At 40.2% G+C, this 22973-nt stretch overlaps 1 protein-coding gene across 3 annotated transcripts in view; it reads left to right on the top strand.

The window, feature by feature from the left end:
• Nucleotides 1–325: 325 nt before the first annotated feature.
• LOC124526791 (cell surface glycoprotein CD200 receptor 1-like) overlaps nucleotides 326–22973 on the top strand; it is a 30994-nt gene continuing 8346 nt past the window's right edge. The window contains exons 1-7 of one of the 3 annotated variants that reach the window (XM_047099956.1): nucleotides 326–627; nucleotides 9344–9427; nucleotides 14036–14095; nucleotides 17051–17371; nucleotides 17490–17738; nucleotides 22332–22455; nucleotides 22581–22744. In XM_047099956.1, coding sequence (XP_046955912.1) covers nucleotides 9403–9427; nucleotides 14036–14095; nucleotides 17051–17371; nucleotides 17490–17738; nucleotides 22332–22455; nucleotides 22581–22680 — 879 coding nt within the window. In that variant the 5' untranslated portion in view covers nucleotides 326–627; nucleotides 9344–9402 and the 3' untranslated portion in view covers nucleotides 22681–22744. Of the gene's footprint in view, nucleotides 628–9343; nucleotides 9428–14035; nucleotides 14096–17050; nucleotides 17372–17489; nucleotides 17739–22331; nucleotides 22456–22580; nucleotides 22745–22973 lie in introns of those variants that run through there. The other 2 variants (XM_047099957.1, XM_047099959.1) reach the window with 2 other exon arrangements.

Genomic DNA, 22973 nt, shown 5'->3' on the forward strand with positions numbered 1-22973 from the left:
CCTCCCAATGGCCGCTAAGTACTCAAGTGAAAGGAGGAGTTGCATATTTCTCACTTGAAATCAAAACTTAGAAATGATTCATAAGCTTAGCCAGGAAGGCATGTTGAAAGCTGAGACAGGTCAAAAGCTAGGCCTCTTGTACCCCCAGTTAGCCAGGTTATGAATGTGAAGGAAAAGTTCCTGAAGGAAACGAAAGTGCTACTCTAGTGAACACACTAATGATAAGGAAGTGAAACAGCCTTATTGCTGATAAGGAGAAAGTTTCAGTGATCTGGAAAGAAGACCCACACAGCTACAACATTTCCTGAAGTCAAAGCCTAGTGCAGAGCAAAGCCCTAACGCTCCTTGATTCTACGGAGGCTGAAGGAGGTGAGGAAGCTGTGAAAGAAAAGTTGGAAGCTAGCAGAGGTTGGTTCATGAGGTTTAAGGAAAGAAACTGTCTTCATAGTAAAAATGCAAAGTGAGGGCGAGGAGTCAAGATGGAGGGAAAGTAGGGGGATCAGAATTTCCCTCCTCCCTCAAACACAGCAGTATTGCGGTCAGAACACTTGGAATACCCAGGAAATCAATCTGTGGAGTGGCAGAAGGATTTCCACAAGTGGAAAGAGACAGCTTGGTGTGACAGAGGTATGTATTTGCAAATTGGGAGAGTTAAACTGTCAGTGTAGGCATGGAGGGGAGGACAGCCCTTCTATGCAGAGACAAAAGGAAGTGAAGAGACGCTATAGAACTGTGGGATTGTATTTAGACAAGGGAAAAACCTCTCCGGACCACGGATGAGGAACAAAAAATACAGAGAGAGCCAGTTTCTAGTTTGCAAACAGCCTTAGGAGTAACTATTGGGGTTTTCATGGTTGCACGACTTTCTCTGGACTGAAGCCTGCTGTGTGCATGCACCTGCTGCGGGGGGAGCCAGCCCCGGGCTTGGTGACTATCTTGGGGGTGCACTGAGAGAGAAGACTCCCTTCCTTGGAGTACTGTGGGAAGAGGGCTTATTGCCACCCTTTCAGATGCCAGCCAAAGGCCTTTTATCGGCAGGGCTGGGTCCATGTGGTGCAGGACCCTTTACAACCTTGGATTTTGGATCCCAGAGGAATGCCTGGGAGGCCCAGGAGATTGTGAAGCAGAACAGGCCACCAGAGCCGCTCTGTGAGGGGTGCCTGAACAGTATGGTTCGAGACACCTGTCTGGGGAGGAGAGATTGGGGTGTCACCATTTTCTCTCCAACGCCAACTGGGTGGGGCATCAAGGAACAGGACAGCGGGCCTAAGTGGAGGTGGGATCTGTCTACATCAAATCCCGCCCCTCCATGCCTGGTAACTGCTTATCTACTGGCATGGAACTGACACTGAGTGAACCAGAGGGACTGTCCTCCAGACCAGCACAGCCACCGGTCCCAGGCACCAACAGACAATTGTCCCGTGGTTTTGTATGTTAGTCTGGCTTTTAAAAGTTGTTTTTTTCTTTTATTATTTTTTTCTCTTTTCTTTACTTCTCTTTTCCCTTCTTTCTCCTTCTATGCCCCCCCCCCTTTTTTTCTTTTCCTCTTTCCTTTGGGATCAGGGTCACAGTTCCTGATTTGATTTTTGGTCTATTCTTACTATATGTATATGCATATGTATATGTATATGTATATGTATATGTATATGTATATGTATATATGTATATATATATATATACATTTACTATACTCTACTTACTATACTGTACTATATACTATACTTACTATGTTTCCCTTTCTTTGTTCTGGTTGTTTGTTTAGTCAGGCATTTTCACTCTATTCTTTTTATACTTATTCTGTATCTCCTTCGTTATTTTCCTCTCTCTTTCTCTCTGGATTAAGCCTTATTAAACCTTAAGTTTGATTCTCTGCCTGGTCTTTTATCTGCCTCCCGCCTCATTTCTCTCTTTGTATAGGATAAGGCTTCCGCCCCCCCCCCCCCATTTTTCCTTTTTTCCAGGGTTACTTCAATGAACAAATCAAAGCACATCTGGTGGAAGGTCTAATCCACTACTATGAGCAGTGAGACAAAGCAAGCAAAGATGCAATAACAGAGTACACACAACACACTCCAAAAACACTTCCTGAAGTGTCAGATTTGGGACAGTGTATGGCCTCTTTCTAATATAGTACTGCTTGCAGGTGTAGGACACATAACAAACTATAAAAGCATGTAAAAGACAGAAACCAGCCAAAGTGATGAAATAGAAGAAATCTCCTCAAAGGAAATTCCAGGAAGAAATGACATCCAGAGAATTGCTCAAAACAGATATAAATAATATATCCAAACAATAATTTAGAATAATAGTCATAAGACTAAGAGCTGGGCTTGAAAAAAGCATAGAAGACACCAGAGAATCTATTGCTGCAGAGATCAGGGAGTGAGAAACAGTTATGATGAATTAAGAAACGTTGTAAATGAGATGCAAAATAAACTAGATAGAGTGATAGCAAGGATGGGAGAAGCAGAGGAGAGAATAGGTGAAATGGAAGATAAAATTATGGAAAAAAATGAATCTGAGAAAAGGAGAGAAAGGACATTACTTGATTACGAGGGGAGAATTAGAGACCTAAGTGATTTAATGAGATGAAACAATATCTGTTGCATAAGAATTCCAGAAGAAGAAGACAGAGAGAGGGGAAGAAGGTTTATTTGAACAAATTATGGCTGAGAACTTCCCTAATCTGGGGAAGGATGCAAACATCCAACTCCAGGAGTCACAGATAACTCCGTTCAAAATCAACCCAAACACGTCAACATCATGACATACCATAGTAAAACTGGCAAAATAGAAAGATAAAGAGAGAGTTCTGAAAGCATCTAGGGACAAATGGGCCTTAACCTAGAAGGGTAGATACAAAAGGGTAATAACGGATTTATGCACTGAAACTTGGCAGACCAGAAGGGAGTGGCAGGAAATATTCAATATGCTAAATAGGAAAAATATGCAGCCAAGAATCCTTTATTCAGCAAGGCTGTCATTCAGAATAGACGGATAGATAAAGTCTTTCCCAGATAAATAAAAACTAAAGGAGTTTATGACCACAAAATCAGCCTTGCAGGATATTGTACGGAGGACTCTGTGAGTGGAAAGCAACAAAGTCTACGAAGGACCAGAGACATAACCACAAGCATGAGTCCTCAATATAACACAATGAGACTAAATCCATATCTTTCAATAATCACTCCAAATGTAAATGGATTAAATGCCCCAATCAAAAGACAAAGGGTATCAGAATGGATAAAAAACAAGGCCCATTTATATTCTTCCTACAACAGACTCATTTTAGACCTGAGGGCACCTGCAGATTGAAAGTGAGGGGTTGGAGAACCATTTATCATGCTACTGGGTGTCAAGAGAAAGCCAGAGTAGCCATATTTATATCAGACAAACTAGATTTTAAAACAGACTGTACCAAGAGATGAAGAAGGGCATTATATCATAATTACGGGATCCTATCCATCAAGAAGAGCTAACAATTATAAATGTTCATTCCCAAACATGGAAGAATGCAATATATAAATCAGTTAATCACAAACATAAATAAATGTATAGATAACAATAATGTGATTGTAGGGGACTATAACACTCCACTTACAACAATAGAGAGATCATCTAGGCAGAAAATCAGTAAGGAAACAATGGCTCTGAATGAAACATTGGACCAGATGGACATAACAGATATATTCAGAATTTTTCATCCAAAAGGAACAGAATACATATTCTTCTCGAGTGCACATGGAACATTCTCCAAAATAGATCACATAGTGGGTCACAAAACAGCCCTTAACAAATATAAAAGGATTTATATCATACCATGCATATATTCAGATCACAACGCTATGAAACTTGAAATCATCTAAAAGAAAAAAAATGGAAAGCCTCCAAACACATGGAGGGTAAACAACATTCTACTACTAAAGAATGAATGGGTCAACCAAGAAATTAAAGAAGGAATTTAAAAATATATGGAAGCAAATGAAAATGAAAACACAACAGTCCAAACCCTTTGGGATGCAGCAAATGCAGTCCTAAGAGGAAAATACATTGCAATCCAGGTCTATCTCAAGAAGCAAGAAAGGTTTCAAATACAGAACCTATCCTCACACCTAAAGGAACTAGAAATACTGCAGCAAAGAAAGCTCAAAACCAGCAGAAGAAGAGAAATGATAAAGATTAGAGCAGAAATAAACAATATAGAATCCAAAAATACAGTAGAAAGTTCAATGAATCTAAGAGCTGGTTTTTTGAAAGAATAAACAAAATTGATAAACCCCTAGCCAGACTTCTCAAAGAGAGAGAGAGAGAGAGAGAGAGAACCCAAATAGATAAAATCTCAAACGAAAGAGGAGAGATCAAAACCAAAACCACAGAAATAAAAAAATTAGTGAATACTATGAAAAGTTATATGAGAACAAACTGCAAAATCTGGAAGAAACGGACCCACACACTACCAAAACTCAAACAGGAAGAAATAGAAAATTTGAACAGACCCATAACCAGAAAAAGTTGAATCAGTTATCAAAACTCTCCCAACAAATAAGAGTCCTGGGTCAGATGGCTTCCCAGGGGAATTATAGAAGCCATTTAAAGCAGAGTTAATATTTATTCTTCTCAAGCTGTTCCAAAAAATATAAATGGAAGGAAAGATTCCAGACTGATTTTCTGAAGCCAGCATTACCTTGATTTCCAAATCAGACAAAGACTCCACTAAAAAGGAGAATTACATGCCAATATCCCTGATGAACAGGAATGCAAAAATTCTCAACAAGACACTAGCAAGTTGAGTTCAACAGTATATTAAAATAATTATTCACCATGAGCAAGTGGGATTCATTCCTGGGCTGCAGGGCTGCTTCATTATTCACAAATCAATCAATGTGATACATCATATTAATAAAAGAAAAGATAAGAACCATATGATCCTGTCAATAGATGCAGAAAAAGCATTTGACAAAGTACAGCATCCTTTCTTTATAAAAGCCCTCAACAGTGTCAGGAGAGAAGGAACATACCTTAACATCATAAAAGCCATATATGAAAGGCCCACAGGTAATATCATCCTCAATGGGGAAAAACTAAGAGCTCTCCCCCTGAGATCAGGAACACAACAGAAATGTCCACTCTCACCACTGTTGTTTAACATAGTGTTGGAAGTCCTAGCCTCAGCAACCAGACAACAAAATGAAATAAAATCATCCAAATTGGCAAAGAAGTCAAACCTTCACTTTTGCAGATAATATGATAGTCTACATGGAAAACCTGAAAGACTCCATCAAGAAACTGCTAGAACTGATACATGATATCAGCAGTCACAGGATATAAAATCAGTGCACAGACATCAGTTGCATTTCTATACACCAATAATAAAGCAACAGAAAAAGGTATCAAGGAATCGATCCCATTTACAGCTGCACCAGGAACTATAAAATACATAGAAATAAATCTAGCCTAAAAGGTAAATTATCTGTATGCTGAAAACTATAGAAAGCTTATGAACAAAACTGAAGAAGACACAAAGAAATGGAAAAATCTTCCATACTCATTGATTGGAAGAACAAATATTATTAAAATGTTGATACTACCCAATACTACCCAATGCAGTCTACACATTCAAAGCAATCTCAATTAAAATAGCACCAGCATTCTTCACAGAGCTATAAAAAACAATCCTAAAATTTATTTGGAACTATAACCGACCCTGAATAGTGAAAGTAATATTGAAAAAGAAAACCAAAGCTGGAGACATCACAGGCCTGGACTTTAGCCTGTACCCCAAAGCTGTAATCATCAAAACAGTATGGTATTGGCACAAAAACAGACACATAGTCCAGCGGAATAGAATAGAGAACCCAGAAATAGACCCACAAATGTATGACAAACTAATCTTTGACAAAGCAGAAAAGAGTATCCAATGGAAAAAAAGTCTCTTTAGCAAATGGTGCTGGGAAAACTGGACAGCAACATGCAGAAGAATGAAACTGGACTACTTTCTTACACTATACACAAAAATAAACTCAAAATGGGTGAAAGACCTAAATGTAAGACAGGGAGCCATCAAAATCCTAGAGGAGAAAGCAGGCAAAAACCTCTTTGACCTCGGCCACAGCAATTTCTTACTTGACGTGTCTCTGAAGGCAAGGGAAATAAAAGCAAAAATGAACTACTGGGACCTTATCAAGATAAAAATACTTCTGCACAGCAAAGTAAGCAATCAACAAAACTAAAAAGGCAACCAACAGAATGGGAGAAGATATTTGCAAATGACATATCGGATAAAGGGTTAGGATCCAAAATCTATAAAGAACTTATCAAACTCCACACCTAAAAAACAAATAATCTCTTAAAGAAATAGGCAGAAGACATGAATAGATACTTTTCCAAAGAAGACATCCAGTGGCCAACAGACACATGAAAAGATGCTCAACATCACTTATCACTAGGGAAATACAAATCAAAACCACATTGAGATACTACCTCACACCAGTAGGAGTGACTAAAATTAGTAACTGAGGAAACAATGGATGTTGGTGAGGATGTGGAGAAAGGGGAACCCTTTTGCAATGTTGATGGGAATTAAAATTGGAGAAGACACCCTGGACAACAGTGTGGAGAAATTTTCCTCAGTAATTAAAAATAGAATTACCCTATGACCTAGTAATAGCACTACTAGAAATTTATCCAAAGGTTACAGAAGCGCTGATTTGTAGGGGCCCGTGTACCCCAATGTTTATAGCAGCACTATGAACAATAGTCAAATTATGGAAAGAGCCCAAATGTCCATCAACTGATGAATGGATAAAGAAGATGTGGTTTATATATTCAATGGAATACTACTTTGCAATGAAAAAGAATGAAATCATGCCGTTTGCGGCAACGCGCATGGAACTGGAAGGTATTATGCCGAGTGAAATAAGTCAGTCACAAAAAGAGAAATATATGTTTTCACTCATATGTGGAATTTGAAAAACTTAACAGAAGACCACAGGGGAAGGGAAGGCAAAATAAGTTACAAACAGAGAGGGAGGCAAAACATAAGAGACTCTGAAATATAGAGAACAAACTGAGAGTTGATGGGGATTGGGGGTTGAGGGGGCGGGAAAATGGGTGATGGGCACTGAGGAGGGCATTTGTTGGGATGAGCAATGGGTGTTGTATGTAAGTGATGAATCACTGGAATCTACTCCTGAAGCCAAGAAGACTACACAGTATATGAGCTAACTTGACAATAAATTATTAAAAAAAAAAAAAGTGCAAGCTGAAGAAGCAAATGCTAATGTTGAAGCTTCAGTAAGTTATCCAAGAGATCTAGCTAAGATAATGCATGAAAGTGACTACACTAAAGAATAGATTTTTAACATGACAAAACTGTCTTATATTGGAAGATGTCATTTAGGACTTTCTGATATTCTCCCTTTTTTGTATTCTGTACATTTGTGTTTTTCACCATAGTTTTCCAGTTTGAGTAAGTAGAGAATCAATGAGTAAATTGAATTCTGTTGTATTCTCCTAATCTGCCTACTTACTTTCTGGGGAGTCAGGTATAGGGGAGGCACATATTTCTTGTTTTTTTTTTTAATTTTCTTTTTATTTCTTTAAACATCCTCAACACATTTATTTTTATACCCTATGTTTCATAATTCTAATATATGAGATTCTGAATCTTATTCTCTCTAGGAATAACAGACGGCAGCTAACGAAAATAATATTATCTGACTTTATGGTTCCTTGATTCTTCCTGCGTTTTGTAATTTTGAAATGTGAGCCCATAATTGTGTGGCTTTGAGTCTGAAAACTGGTTTGAATACAAAAACCTGGTGAAGTACCATGATTTTCCATTATGGCAAATAACCTGAGTCTTTACTCACTGCTATGGACTGAATGTGTCCTCCAAAACTCCTATGTCAAAACCCAATCTCCAATGGGATGCCATTTGGAGACGGAGGCTTTGGGAAGTAACTTTGTCATGAGGATGGAGCTCTCAGATTAGTACCTTTATAAGAAGAGACCCAAGAGAGCCTGCTTTTTCTTTTTCTCTCTCTCTCTGCCACTACGTGTGTGAATACAGTGAGAAGACAGCTATCTACAAACCAGGAAGTGGGTTTTCACTGGACACCATGCCTGCTAGTGCTTTATCTTAGACTTCCACCTTCTAGAACTGTGAGATAAAGTGTTTGTTATTTAAACAACTCTATTTTTTTGTTGTAGGAGGCAACACTGATGTAAGACACTCATTTATCCTTCATCTGGTCATATAGGCCAAACCATACCGTCTTTGGCTTCCCTTTTATTTTACCCCTAAGAACATTAAGATTTATTTAGCTTTTGCCACAAATTCTTCAGGTCAGAGCCTCTTGGTTGTCATTATGGCCTTGATACTGTTTATGATTATCTATATTGTCCCTGACTACTAAGTGCTATCAACTTGTCTTGGCATTACAGAATCTTATCACCCTCTCTGTGGCCTGCACCATACTTTCCCACAGATGATGAGAACCTCTGTAAATAGTGTGCATGGATGTCAGCAGTCACTTGATTCTGCTGGATTGGGAGAAGGCCCACACCCCAAAACACTTCAGGCCACTTCTCTCTTGTAAATAAATAAGAGGGTTTCAGAATTCTGTCTGGTTTTGTGGCATGGAGAGAAGATACAGAATCCTAAGACTTCCACCTCAAGAATGAGCCTGGGGAATGGAGAAGGTGCTTTCTTAGGAAAGGTCTGAAAGACATCCCAGAATCTCTAGCTTGGTTGACAGGTGGATATCTTTTTCTGAAGAAGCCAGTCAGTAAAGACTGGGGGAGGTGATAGCTTCTTCAAGTGTGAAGACACTAGTAACGCAAAACTTTCAAAAAAATCAAGGAAGGGTGCCTGGGTAGCTCAGTCGGTTGAGCATTTGACTTTGGCTCAGATCATGATCTCATGGTTCATGAGTTCGAGCCCCACATCAGGCTCTGTGCTGACAGCTTGGAGCCTGGAGCCTGCTTCGGATTCTGTGTCTCCCTCTCTCTCTGCCCCTCCCCTGTTCCCTCCCTGTCTCTCTCAGAAAGTAAAATAAACATTAAACAAAATAAAAAAAAATTCTTTGACTTAAATGTAAACACAGGAGGGTGCAGACACTCTGGATCTAAAGTAGGGGTATGCCAAACAGGTAGGAAGTTCAGGTCAAAAATCCATCCTGGAGCAAATCGTTCTGAGACTGGCTTGCCTGTCATATTTTATGTTTTTATTGGTAACTGCAATCCAAACATGGCCTGAAGAAAGTGAAAAAAAGTGTGATTTTAGGTAGAAGTCAGAAATACTAATGTGTATTCCGCTGATCACCCCATCTTGTCTTTTCAGAATGCATAAATGCAGAAACGAGAACTCTGGTTACAACAAGCAATGGATTAAGGCCAAAAATGAGCAAGGACAATGACAGTGCAGGTAATGGTCATCTTTTAATGACAATTCTACTAGACATGAGCTTGATGCTGGCAAAATTTTCATGTTTTAGGATCTTGAATTGTCTTATAGGTATTTATAGACTGTATTGTCTAAAATTGTCTAAATAAATATTTATTTTATTATTTAAGAGTGCTCCTAAATTTTTCATTCTAAAATTATTTCTTTGCTTCTTTAATACAGAATATGCTTTATTAGTCAAGATTGTGATCCCTAAGTGGACCAATGGCATATCAAAAATTTTTTCATTTAATTTTTAAAACATAAGTTATTATGTTTCAAACATGGACTTAAAAAATTAGGTCTTAGCAGATATTAGTAATTCATTTTCTGTGTTCCTCACCCAGGTCTACTGTCTCCCAAAGTTGCCATTACAGTTAGTTTTTTATTTTTACTTTAAAATTTTATTTTTTTTATGTATCTTACTTCATTGAAAAATGCATTCCTGGAGTTATAAATATACTTTCTAATTTCATTCAGTTACTCACTCTCTAGAAAAATTCAGTTTCAGGTCAACTACAGAGTAAAATAAGAAAAATAATTTTATAAACTATAAATCTAAGGGTTGGGGACAATGCATAGATGGTGCCCCCTCCCCAAAATGATAGGTTGAATGGCGTCCCTCTTCCCCCAAAGAAATATCCAGTTAGCACCTGTGAGTATGGCTGTATTTGGAAAAAGGGTCTTTGAAGATGTTATTAAGCTAAAGCTCTTGAGATGAGATCACCCTGGATGAGAGTTGGGCCCTAAAGCCATGACAAGAGTCCTCAGAAGGGAAGAGAAAAGACATAGGAAGAAGGCAGTGTGAAGAAGGAGGCAGAGATTGAAATGATACATCTACAAGCCAACAAACACCAAGGATTGCTATCAGCCCCCGAAAGCTGGAAGAAGCAAGAAAGGATGCTTCCCTAGAGCTGTTGGAAGAAACACAGCTCTGCTGACCCCTTGAATCAGACTTCTGGCTTCCAGAAATATAAGGGGGAACATTTCTATTGTATTACGTGACCACATTAGTTATTATATGTTAAGGCAGCCTGAAGGGACTAACATAATGAGTAATTAAGTTACTTTTGTACTATAGATACATTTAAAAGAACACAATTCACATTTCTCTCTCTCTTCACACACACACACACACACACACACACACACACACCACATTGTGAAAGAGTTAAGTTGGACTTCTGACATTAACAATGTGAATTTATAATCTTTTTTTAATGTATATTTATTTTTGAGACATAGAGAGACAGAGCATGAGGAGGGGGAGGGGCAGAGAGAGAGGCAGACGCATCATCTGAAGCAAGTTCCAGGCTCTGCAAGTACCCCTTCAGCACCTTTCCCTCTCTCTTCCTCCTCTGGGATACCAATTATGCGTATATTATTTCTTTTTAGTGTATCACTTAGTTCTCTAATTTTCCCCTCATACTCCTGGATTTTTTTATCTCTCTTTCTCTCAGCTTCCTCTTTTTCCATAACTTTATCTTCTAGTTCACCTATTCTCTCCTCTGCCTCTTCAATCCGAGCTGTCGTCGTTTCCATTTTGTTTTGCATTTCGTTTAAAGCGCTTTTCAGCTCCTCGTGACTGTTCCTTAGTCCCTTGATCTCTGTCAAGAGATTCTCTGCTGTCCTCTATACTGTTTTCAAGCCCAGCGATTAATTTTATGAGTATTATTCTAAATTCACTTTCTGTTATATTATTTAAATCCTTTTTGATCAGTTTATTAGCTGTTGTTATTTCCTGGAGATTCTTCTGAGGGGAATTCTTCCGCTTGGTCATTTTGGATAGTCCCTGGCTTGGTGAGGACCTGCAGGGCACTTCCCCTGTGCTGTGGTGTATAACTGGAGTTGGTGGGCGGGGCCGCAGTCCGACCTGATGTCTGCCCCCAGCCCACCGCTGGGGCCACAGTTAGACTGGTGTGTGCCTTCTCTTCCCCTCTCCTAGGGGCAGGATTCACTGTGGGGTGGCGTGGCCGTCTGGGCTACTTGCACACTGCCAGGCTTGTGATGCTGGGGATCTGGCGTATTAGCTGGGGTGGGAAGGCAAGGTGCACGGCGGCAGGGGGGGCAGGCTTAGCTTGCTTCTCCTTAGGTGATCCACTTCAGGAGGGGCCCTGTGGCAGCCGGAGGGAGTCAGATCCGCTGCCGGAGGTTTGGCTCTGAAGAAGCACAGAGTTGGGTGTTTGCGCAGAGCGAGCAAGTTCCCTGGCAGGAACTGGTTCCCTTTGGGATTTTGGCTGGGGGATGGGCAGGGGAGATGGTGATGGCGAGCGCCTTTGTTCCCCACCAAACTGAGCTCTGTCGTCTGGGGGCTCAGCAGCTCTCCCTCCCTTTGTCCTCCAGCCTTCCCGCTTTCTGAGCAGAGCTGTTAACTTATGACCTCCCAGACACTAAGTCGCGCTTGCTGTCGGAACACAGTCCGTCAGGCCCCTCCGCTTTTGCCAGCCAGACTCGGGGGCTCTGCTAGGCCGGTGAGCCGCCCCTCTGCCCCGGCTCCCTCCCGCCAGTCCGTGGAGCGCGCACCGCCTCGCCGCCCTTCCTACCCTCTTCCGTGGGCCTCTCGTCTGCGCTTGGCTCTGGCGACTCCGTTCTGCTAATCCTCTGGCGGTTTTCTGGGTTATTTAGGCAGGTGTAGGTGGAATCTAAGTGATCAGCAGGACGCGCGGTGAGCCCAGCGTCCTCCTACACCGCCATCTTCCCTCCAGTCCAAGTTCCAGGCTCTGAGCTGTCAGCATAGAGCCTGATGTGGGGCTCAAACGCATGAACTGTGAGATCATGACCTGAGCCAAAGTTGGACACTTAACCAATTGAGCCACCCGGGTGCCCTGAAAACTATAACCTTTCTGAACTCCCAGGAAAAATTTGGTTTCAGATAAAGAAATTAAAGAAAGAAATCACAGGACTATTCATTGATCAGAAGTTTGACACATTTATTTTGCTACTTTGATGTACACAGAGCTTCAAGGAAGACTGCGTAAGAATGGTTTCTATTTTCAGTGAAGATGTGATACTTGATATGAAATCAGCCTTCTATGGCAACTAGCTGCCAGTCGAAATAATAAAACTAAAGGATTCTATATCAACAATTAATGAAACTTATAAAGTATTTCCAACATCATAAAAATAATCAGGAATATTTGTGAAAACAAGTATTTTTTTCCCTCTTCTGAAAATAATTATTTTGCACACTTAAGAGTACCTTAGAACATGTGGGTTTTATCTTTGGTATGAGAAGTTCAGGGGTAATTGACTGGTATTTCTTCTCAGGGCATTCTTTGGAAGGAGGCATATTTTGCTCAGTTGTAGGAGAATTTGGTATCTGATTCTAGAGGCAGATTTCTCCATGTACCTCCACTCACTGGAATACCTTTATTAACCAGAAGGTCTCTTTCTTTCTTGTTTTCTTTTAATTTACTTTAAGTTTTTTATTTATTTTGAGAGAAAGAGGCAGAGAGAGAGATGCAAGGAGGGACAGAGAGAGAGGGAGAAAGAGAATACCAAGCAGCCTCCACACTGTCAGTGCAGAGCCAGCTGTGGGGCTCAAACTCATGAACCGTGAGATCATGACCTGAGCTGAAATGGAGAGTCAGATGCTCAACTGACTGAGCCACCCAGGCGCCCCAGCAGAGGTCTCTTTCACACTCCAGCCTACTGGGAGATCATTCAACACAATGCTTGAAAACTTCTCTCAAATCAGTTATGAAAACATCACTTAATGCAAGACCAGGCTCTTCTAACAGAATCCCATACGATCCAGACATGGATTTAGTTATATCTGCTAAGAACTAACTTGCTAATATTCCCATACAAGATGGCTAAAATGAGAAGCCACTGAAATGGTAAAAAGTTAACAGTTTATAGCATGAACATTATGCACTTTATCACTAAAAGTAACAATGTCTACAGGGCATATGAAGTAAAATCCAAAGAATAGAAGAAAACCCTTTAAAGGTATCAATCACGACTAAATTCTTTGAACTTTCCATAGACAACAGCCTGTATCTTTAAAATAGGAGCAGTTCTCAGGGCTGTAGAGGCCAAAATGCCCACGAGAGAAATCCCTCATATACTGAACTAACCTTGGCCGGTCATGGTGGCCTCCCTTAATCCCCAGACAGTTCCTTTAGCTAGGGATGGGGGGGGGGCGCTCATTGCAGTTTTCTTACTCCTATTTCTTATTTCTTATTCTTATCAGTCCTATTAGTTGCCCTCAATACTTGTCACACTTCACTTAAGGCAAGGAAAAAGGAAGGAAAGAAGGAAAGGATGAGAAGGAAGGAAAGAAGGAATGATGGGAAGGAAGGAAGGCAAGAGGGAAAGAAGGAAAGAGATACCATTTATGGTAAAAATAAAATGGGAAATTTATTTCATTGAGGGAGAATGTGGAGTTGTCAGTGGAGATTTGGTTTATTTTTTACACATAATGATGGGATAACTTCTAATTTCTTCTTTGTAAAGCTTTTTGTGGAATTAGGTTACAGTTAACTAATTTTCTGTCATGTTATATGTAAGATGTGGATAAACAGTGCCTTGCACTCCATTTAAGTCCCTAAAATTGGTTTCATTTACTTTTCTCTCAACATTTTCTAGCTTCAACCAACAGTTCACTTATGGACAGACAACAGAGAAGTTTCATACTCCCTATGGAAGGTAATATGTTTTTAATTTTTTTCTAGAGGCCAGAACTAAAGGGAAAAAGTGTTGAACTTCCTTAGAAACATGGTTGATGGTCTGGTCACGGGGCCGTCCTGAGCCTGGTCTCAGTGCTGAGGTGTGAGGGATCCTGAATGACCCAGGCCTCCTCCCCCCAGGCAGTGCACATTCTGTCCGAGGATTATGGAGCTCTCCCTGTCAGGCACTGTGCTAGGCCATGTGGGGAACACGGGGACAAACAAGAGTAGCTAGAGCACCAGAGCGCCCTAAGGGGCTCATTTCGAGGGGGAGCCCAGATGTCAACACAGATGGCATTTGACAGAGGAGATGAGCACTCACATCAAGTGTGCTGGGAGTGTAGAGGAGAAGGCGAAGCAGCAAGGCTCTGAGAAGGCTTCATGGCAGGGGCAGCGTGTGAAATGGCTCTTAGGGGAAGAGGAGCGTTTTCGTGCACAGAGAGTGGTCTGTAGCCCACCCCAGTCTGCAGGAACAATGTGAGTAAAGACCCAGATATGCAGCGGTGCTTGGTGTTTTCTTTGTGAAGTGTGGGGGCGACTGAGGGGTGATAAGATGGCAAAGGTGAGTCCATCTGCAAAAGAGGGCTTTCAAAGGCAACACAAGGACATGTAAGTGCTGTCTTCAGGCAGGGAGACGTCTCTGAGGGGTGTTAGATGGAGGGGATCACACCCGTGTCCCAGAATCCTGGACCTGCTGCAAGGTCAGGTGTGAACCGAAGAGGGGAGAGATTTGAGACGGACACAGACGTCAGGAGACTTCTACAGGAATCCAGCTGTGTGGTGATGGGGTTGTAATCTAAGATCTGGCAGCGAGGACAGAAAGGAAAAGCCCCAAATCTCATAGGGATTGGTCTGTGTGCAGAAGGGCTGGAGGAGCCTGGAGGAGAGTCATAGACACAGGATGCAGAGAAGCTGGAAGGTGACTGCTGGTTCTGGAGGCAATAGGAGAATCCACCCACTATCCCGTGACGTAGGAGGTGAAATCACGGTAGCTGATCACAGGGCTGTGAGGAGATTATATTTGTTAGACAGGTGCCAACCCCACTGAGTGTGGAGGAATGACTGGTCACTGATAAATTATCGCAACAGGTGTGAATAGAGAAAGAGAAGGATTAAGAAAGGGTGACTAACAGCAATCACAGAAGTCCCATCACAGGTGAAGGGGGATTGCTGGAGGGTCCTAGAGCAGAGGAAGGTGAAAGAACAGAGATTGTCCATGGTGCTTGGGATCCTCACCCTGGGAGCCACTTCTCTGGAGACGGCACCCCTGTTAAAACGCATATGATTATTTAATTAGCTAGTAATTTCCTTTAAAAGAATAGAGTGAGATCTTGAGGCTCAATAGGAGGCAAAATATTAAAACCTTAGACTGTTCACAAGCAGAAGTGAAAACCCCTGAGAACACAAAAGAAAATTCACACTTGTTCTTCAGCCTTTTCCCTTTCTGGTTTCATCTTCAGCATCCTGCCCTTGAGCACCTGAATGTTCACCCACACCCACCTCTAGCTGCTCTCCAAGCAGCCACCTTCGTTCTTATTTATAACCTTGGCGAAGGTGCATTTTCCCTGTGCATGCGGGTTGCCACTTAAATCATGGATTTAACTGCTCTCTTAGACCTGCTTTCAAATCCTCCCCCTTGCTTCACATAGTTATGGGATTGTGATTTGTTTGCAAAATGCAAGGGCATGAGTCCGTCACGCAAGAAGCAAGTGACACCAGAAGAGGAGAGGAGAGATTTCAACTGCAGGGTTTAGCACTCACAAGCGGCGTCTGGATAGCAGCTTTGCCCTCTCACAGCTGGTTTTGCTCATGTGAGAGTGATGAGCTCCCTGCCACTCACCTGCGTCACTGGTGCGTCCCAAGCGATGCCCCCAATCTGCTCTCAGCAAACCCCTCCCAGCCATGGACACATTATGTCCGTTTGTGGGAGAGCCAGAGCTTATATATTGCAGAATACTTGTAGGTTGCAGGGCTTAATTTTTACTTCAGAAGATGGACAGAAGGAGTGAACTTCTCCATTTATTCCTCGTAATTAGGTAGAAAGTCAGACACAATCTGTGAGCTAAGTTCACAGGCGAACTGTTTGGCAGGATACATGTGATTCAAAGGGAAGGAAGGATGGAAGATGTTGTTGATTTTATGACTGTGTGATTCTCCAAATAAAAACAACTCAAAAACTGTGCAGCTTGGTCAACCGGAATACCATGCTATTTATAATGAAAGTACCACATGCTTCTTATATTTATGTTTGTCTGAATTCCCACCTTTGGGGATAGGCATTTCATTCTGATATTAAGTGATTTATTGTCTCGCACTGAAACGTAGGAGAGAAAATTTTTCTCCTGTCTCAACTTTTCCACTTTTTATCCTGAGAAGCTTGAGTTATTAGAGAAATCTAATTGTCTCTATGGCCGAAATATTAGATATAATGATTTTGTCCATTAATTCTATATTGTGTTTTTTTGTTTGTTTCATACATATCAAAACTTCTGAATCAAATTTAAGCCCTTAAAAATTTCTTTAGTTTTTTTTACATTTATTATTTGGAGAGAGAGAGACCAGGAAAGGGGCAGAGAGAGAGGGAGAGAGAATCCCAAACAGGCTCTGTGCTGTGAGTGCAGAGCCTGATGTGGGGTGCAAACTCACAAACTGTGAGCTCTTGACCTGATCTGAAATAGAGTCACTCAGCTGACTGAGCCACCAGGGGCCCCAGGCCTTAAAATATTTCTAACACATATAATAAATATAGATTATCTAAAAACACACAATATAGGGGAAAATGGGTTTATCTTTGGAATACTTTTAATATGTTATATACATTTTGTGCGTAGCAAAATCATGTTCTAGTATACTTTATGGAATATGTTGTAGAAAATTTAACATGGATTTCTTTTTCAACCTTTTCTTTCATCATTCGCTTTGTGCGTGTGTTCAGCTAACACTTCCCTGTCTAAACCTGTGGATACAAAGGCTGTGCTCTCTTGCCCTCCGATCACCCAGAAAGCTGTGCTGGTAACAATAAGATGGGAAATAATCCTCAGAGACAAGCCTTCCTGCACCAGAGCCTACAGGAGAGATACAAATGAGACCAGGACCATAAACTGTAGTGACGAGACAATATCCTGGGACCCCAGACCTGATCGGAATCCCGCCCTTCAGATCGATCCAGTGGCCATCACTCATGATGGATATTACAGGTGTGAAGTGGTCACAACTCATGGGCATTTCTATCATGGATATCACCTGACAGTGTTAGGTAAGGAGCATCGTATATTGTGGGATGTCAGATAACCAGATTTGGACTGAAACAGATGTCTCTCTCTATTCCATATCCGTGTGTTAAGACTGACGCATTTTCCCCCGCATCTCTGCAGTGCCCCCCGAGGTGACCCTGTTTCAACTTGAGAATGGAACTATCGTGTGTAGGGCAGCTGCAGGGAAGCCAGCGGCGCAGATCTCCTGGACCCCAGGGGGAGATTGTCACACTGTGGAAGAGCCACTGGGCAATGACACAGTGACCGTCCAGAGTTCGTGCTGCTGGGAGGACCACCGGGTGTCTAATGTGTCCTGCTCTGTGTCCCATCTGACTGGCAACACGAGTCTGTCCATAGAATTGAATCAAGGTAATCACCTATTTTATTTAGAGTAATGAACTTGTTGCTCAGCATTTTCCTCTATTGATTATGAGTCACCAAGAAGAAAGTAAGAAAGCTTGTGTTCCTAATTTGAAGATATTCCCTAAAATGTAACTGGATAATGTGTTAGTATGCTAGGGAAATAGTTCCCATTTCTTTGTCAAATAGAAGGAATAAATTAAATAACTTCTTATCAATACATTCTCTAAATATCTTTCATTCTGGAATCCATAAAATTTTTTTTAACTTAGTATCTGTTGACTTTTACTTTGCGATTAATATTCATATAAAATAGCAAAACTTTTATATAATTTAACAATACTTATTTAGTAGATAGATAAGAACAATAATTATCCCTTCCTTCTTTTTATTTCTTGTAATCACCACTTTTTGTTACTCTGAGTAAGAGAGAAGATTTCCTTCTTCCTCTTCCTTGTCATCTGAAACCTATACATCAATTCATTTGCCAAATATTTATTGAATGTTCTTATGTGTTTGAAGCTGTCATATAAAGATGAAAAGACAAGGTCCATGTCTTCATATTATTCCAGAAAGTATAACCTGGTTGTTAGAAGAAAAGCCTTTGGCACAGTATGGCTTCTTGTTTACCAGCTGTGTGAGTTGAAACAATATTTAATTTCTCTGTCTCATGGCGTTTTAAAAAATGGAGATATAATTAACATATCACAGTAAATTAATTTCAGGTGTACAGCATAATGATTTGATATTTGTGTGTATTGCAAGATGTTCACACCAATTCGTTTAGTTACATCTCATGTTTTCTTTATCTGCAGATGGGATGACAGAACCCACCTCACAGAGTTATCATGATAATTAAAAAGAATGATATATTTACCTGACCCGGTGCCTATCACATATTTGGTACTCAATATATTTTAGCTAATGTATTTACCATACTAACACAATGTTAGTTCTTATGTTTATATTAGTAAGTGTTAGCCACTATATTGATTGTATCAATACATATTAGCTATTGTATTCATTATTATACTATTAAAAGCCATCACATACTCTTAATTATTCCTCATAACATCTCTTATTCATTATTTTTGCAATAGTTTTATTGAGACCTAATTTATGTACCATACAATTGACCCATTTAAAGTGTACCATTCAGCGGTCTCTAGTGCATTCAGCTATGCAACCATCACCACAGTCAATTTTAGAACATACTCCTCACTCCAAAAAGAAACCTCTATCCTTTGGCTGTCACTCTCTAATTCTAGAAATCCTCCAGGTTTAGGCAACCACTAACCTACTTTCTATATCTATAGATTTTCCCATTTTGGACATTTCACATAAACAGGACCATATAATATGTGCCTTTTATTACTGGCTTCTTTCCCTTGGGATAATGTCTTCATGCACTATCCATGCTGTGCCATCCTTATTTTCCTTTTTCAATCTCCCACCCACTCTAGGTTGTATTTTATACTTCTTATCTCTAGGTGTATGCATTTATCTGCAGTCCTGTCTGACTTTCTCTGCCATAGAGCAAATATTTAACCTATACTCTATACTCATTTTTCCCTTCCAAGTCCTGAGAAACTCTGCTTCAGTAATTATCCTTGCTCTCTTTTGTTCAGTCTTTTTTGTTCCACAAATCCTTTCCTTAAGGCTGATTATATGAACTTTCCTGTTTTCCTCTCATGTTTAAAAGTAGATGCTATGGGGGCGCCTGGGTGGCTCAGTCGGTTGAGCGTCCGACGTCAGCTCAGGTCATGATCTCACGGTCCGTGAGTTTGAGCCCCGCATCGGGCTTTGTGCTGACAGCTCAGAGCCTGGAACCTGCTTAAGATTCTGTGTCTCCCTCTCTCTCTGACCCTCCCCCGTTCATGCTCTGTGTCTGTCTCAAAAATAAATAAACATTAAAAAAAAAGTAGATGCTATGACTTCCCCAAACTCTTAGCTCTTGCCTTTCACTCATATCCAAGATTTTTTAAAAGAGGCATCTATATTCACTGTCTCTTCTAAATTACCTCACATCTACTCCTTAACTCTCCTGGAGTCTCTCTGCACAGGAAATGTTCTAACAAAAAGCCAAAGATCTCTCAGATGTCAAACAAAATATAAAATTTTAACTCTAAGTTATTAATTAGCTTCTCTGTGATATTTGCTATGGCCTTTCCTCTCTTCTCACCTATTTTCTTCCCATAATTACTTGGTTCTTTAGTCAACTTCTTAATTTTCTTAATAGATTGATTTCCATCTACTCATTCCATGAAGGAAGGCATTTCTAAGAGTTCCATCATTGACTGTATTCTCTTTTCACCTTTACCCCTATTCCTTGAAGGATCTCATCCATACATGTGGCTCCAACTACCACCTGATTCTTGACTGTCAAATATATATATTTAGCCCGGATTTCACTCCTTGGCTGTATGAACAAAACCAATTTCCAATTGAATGTCTTCAAATGGTGCATCAAGGGCACCTCAATTTGCATATTCCTGAAAAGGAATCCCTCTTCTGTACTCCTTCATAAGCTCCATACTTATATTTTGTCTTGATAAATGACTCAAGCCAGAAAATTAAAGATATCCTACAATATCGCTCTTCCTTATTTCCCATATTCAAAATCTGTCACTATGTTATGCTGATTTTATCTTAAAAATTTTTTTCTTAAATCTAGACCTTTTTCTTTTTCTCCTTTGCTTGGGTGAGCACATGATCATCCCTCACCAGGATTATTACAATATCCTTGTAACAGGTCTTTTGACCCCTAGCTTACCTCCCTCCAATTTATCACCTACAGTGTTGCCAGAGTGATTTTTCTGAAATGAAAAACATTTTAGCCCCAGTGGCCTCTCTTTGTCTCTTGGAAAGCTAAACCCCTTTGATCTGCCACTCTCCTTAGCCTCCTGTCTTGCTAATCTTCGGTCTGTACCCATGCATGTGGGGCTGTTTGGGCCGCTCAATTGTACGTCATACATGCAATTGCTACTTCTCCACAATGCACTTCTTTCCTCATACTCTCTTCTTTCATTTCATTTGTTCAATTTCTATTGAAGTTTTAAAACTTAGTTTGATATAGTTTCTCTGGGATAATTTTCTTTTGCCCTGCAGTTTGGTTAGCTGTTCCTACTCTGTGCTCATGTAATGCCCCATGTATGCCTCTGAGTACTTCATAGTCCTGTAATTGATGGTCCGCTTCTCTGATTCCCAGTGCATCATAAAGTCCTAGAGAATAGGAACCATAGTCTTCATTTTTGTATCCACAGGGTCTGGCACAGTGCCTGACACATACAAATAACTACAGAATTAGGTTCAGACCATCCCAGACTTCATCTCTATGTACCCCGCTCTCTGCTCCATTACATTTGAATTAAGATAATGAATTCTTCAAGTCTTTGTTTAAATTATTTCTTTCCCTTTACAAATTCTTCCTTCTTTTCTTAACCTATTTAATCCTGTTATTGGCAAGGCTCAGTTCAAATTCCACTTCGCTCTGACCTCCCAGGTGGAGTTGATTCAGTTTTCTTATTCCTTAGATGATTTACGATCTGTAATGCTCACTCAGCACTGTTTGCCCTCTTATAAGTGATCTTTTCATTTGTATGGATCTGAATTCTCTAATTGGATTGTGAGCTTTTTGAGGGCTGAGACTGTGTCTTCCTCTTCTCTGAAAGTGCCAAAGAAGGAGACTGTCTGACATTCTTCTAGTTTAGTATATGAGCAGGTTATTTAACAGGATGACATCACTTTTGGAGCCAAGAGTCAGAATAATTTACTTTGGTTGCCATTTTCACAGAAGAAAAACTTCAGAATGATAGTCCTAATTAGTTTCATGTTATCTTTTCATTTATTTATAATTTATTCATAATTATAATTTATTCATAATTCTGGGGGCCATTTTATAGATAAATAAATGAAAGTAGGAAGACATAAAATATCCTACTAAATAAAGGGGTTCCAGCAACTCAGTGACAAAATTTCTCCTCCGAGTGAAAAGTATTATCAGATAGTGCTCAAAATGTTAATACCCCCAAAGACTAACATTTACACAGGAAATTAGAAAGTATATTTCCTTTTTTCTTATAAAATTGCAAAGTACTGGGGCGCCTGGGTGGCGCAGTCGGTTAAGCGTCTGACTTCAGCCAGGTCATGATCTCGTAGTCCGTGAGTTCGAGCCCCGCGTCAGGCTCTGGGCTGATGGCTCAGAGCCTGGAGCCTGTTTCCGATTCTGTGTCTCCCTCTCTCTCTGCCCCTCCCCCGTTCATGCTCTGTCTCTCTTTGTCCCAAAAATAAATAAACGTTGAAAAAAAATTAAAAAAAAATAAAATTGCAAAGTACTAACGATACTCACTGTACATTTATTCATTCAGAAAATATTTATTGGAAGTCTACTGTATATAAAATATAGACACAGTTCCTAAACTCTGTCATGAAAGAATATCTTAGCAGCTTTTGAATTGTAGTCTAGAAAATGTTTTTGATTATGACAGTCTGTGAACTTTTAAGAATATTTTAGAAGTCTCTTTTAAACAATTGACCCTATTTTGTTCATTAGAGGAATCTTGAAATGACTCTTTACCCCGCCTGTGTTGCCTGTATTTAAAGGTGTCATAGTCCTGGGATTTCCACCATCAACCTTACTGATCGTTCTCTATGTGAAATTTTCTCTATTCCTGGTTATCCTCGTCATTGCGGGATTCATCTACTTCCAGAGAATAAAAGATTGCAGGTAGGAAATAAAGACTAAAAAAATATATAGACTCATTAGAAAGATGACATCATTGTAAGACTTTGAGTCTACAATGTTCTGGGAAAAGCTGGACATATTTTTTGGCATACTGTCTGTTCCCTTAGCCCCTTCTTTGATGTACAAGCTTTATTAACACCTGAGAGCCCAGGAAGAGATGCCTGCAGCCCTGGACAAAATCTTCTGATTCATTACACTGCCTACTGAGAGATAACCTGACCCAGGCCACCCTTCAAGAATTCTCTGGGAGGGAAATAAAGTTCAACTGGAGTTTCTTAAGTGTTTACTCTTTCATTTCTATGCCTCTGAAGGCTTGTATTCATTTCTACTTAATTATATATTTTTATTTTATTTTTACTTAAAAATTTTTTTTAATGTTTATTTATTTTTGAGAGAGAGAGACAGAGTATGAGCAAGAGAGTGACAGAGAGAGAGAGAGAGAAAGAGAGAGAGAATCGGAAACAGACTCCAGGCTCTGAGTTGTCAGCACAGGTCCCGAT

Source organism: Lynx rufus, unplaced genomic scaffold (genome assembly GCF_022079265.1).
Source record: "Lynx rufus isolate CCGP_SWC_20201006 ecotype Redwood Valley unplaced genomic scaffold, mLynRuf1.p SCAF_5, whole genome shotgun sequence".
Taxonomy (NCBI): Eukaryota; Metazoa; Chordata; class Mammalia; order Carnivora; family Felidae; genus Lynx; species Lynx rufus.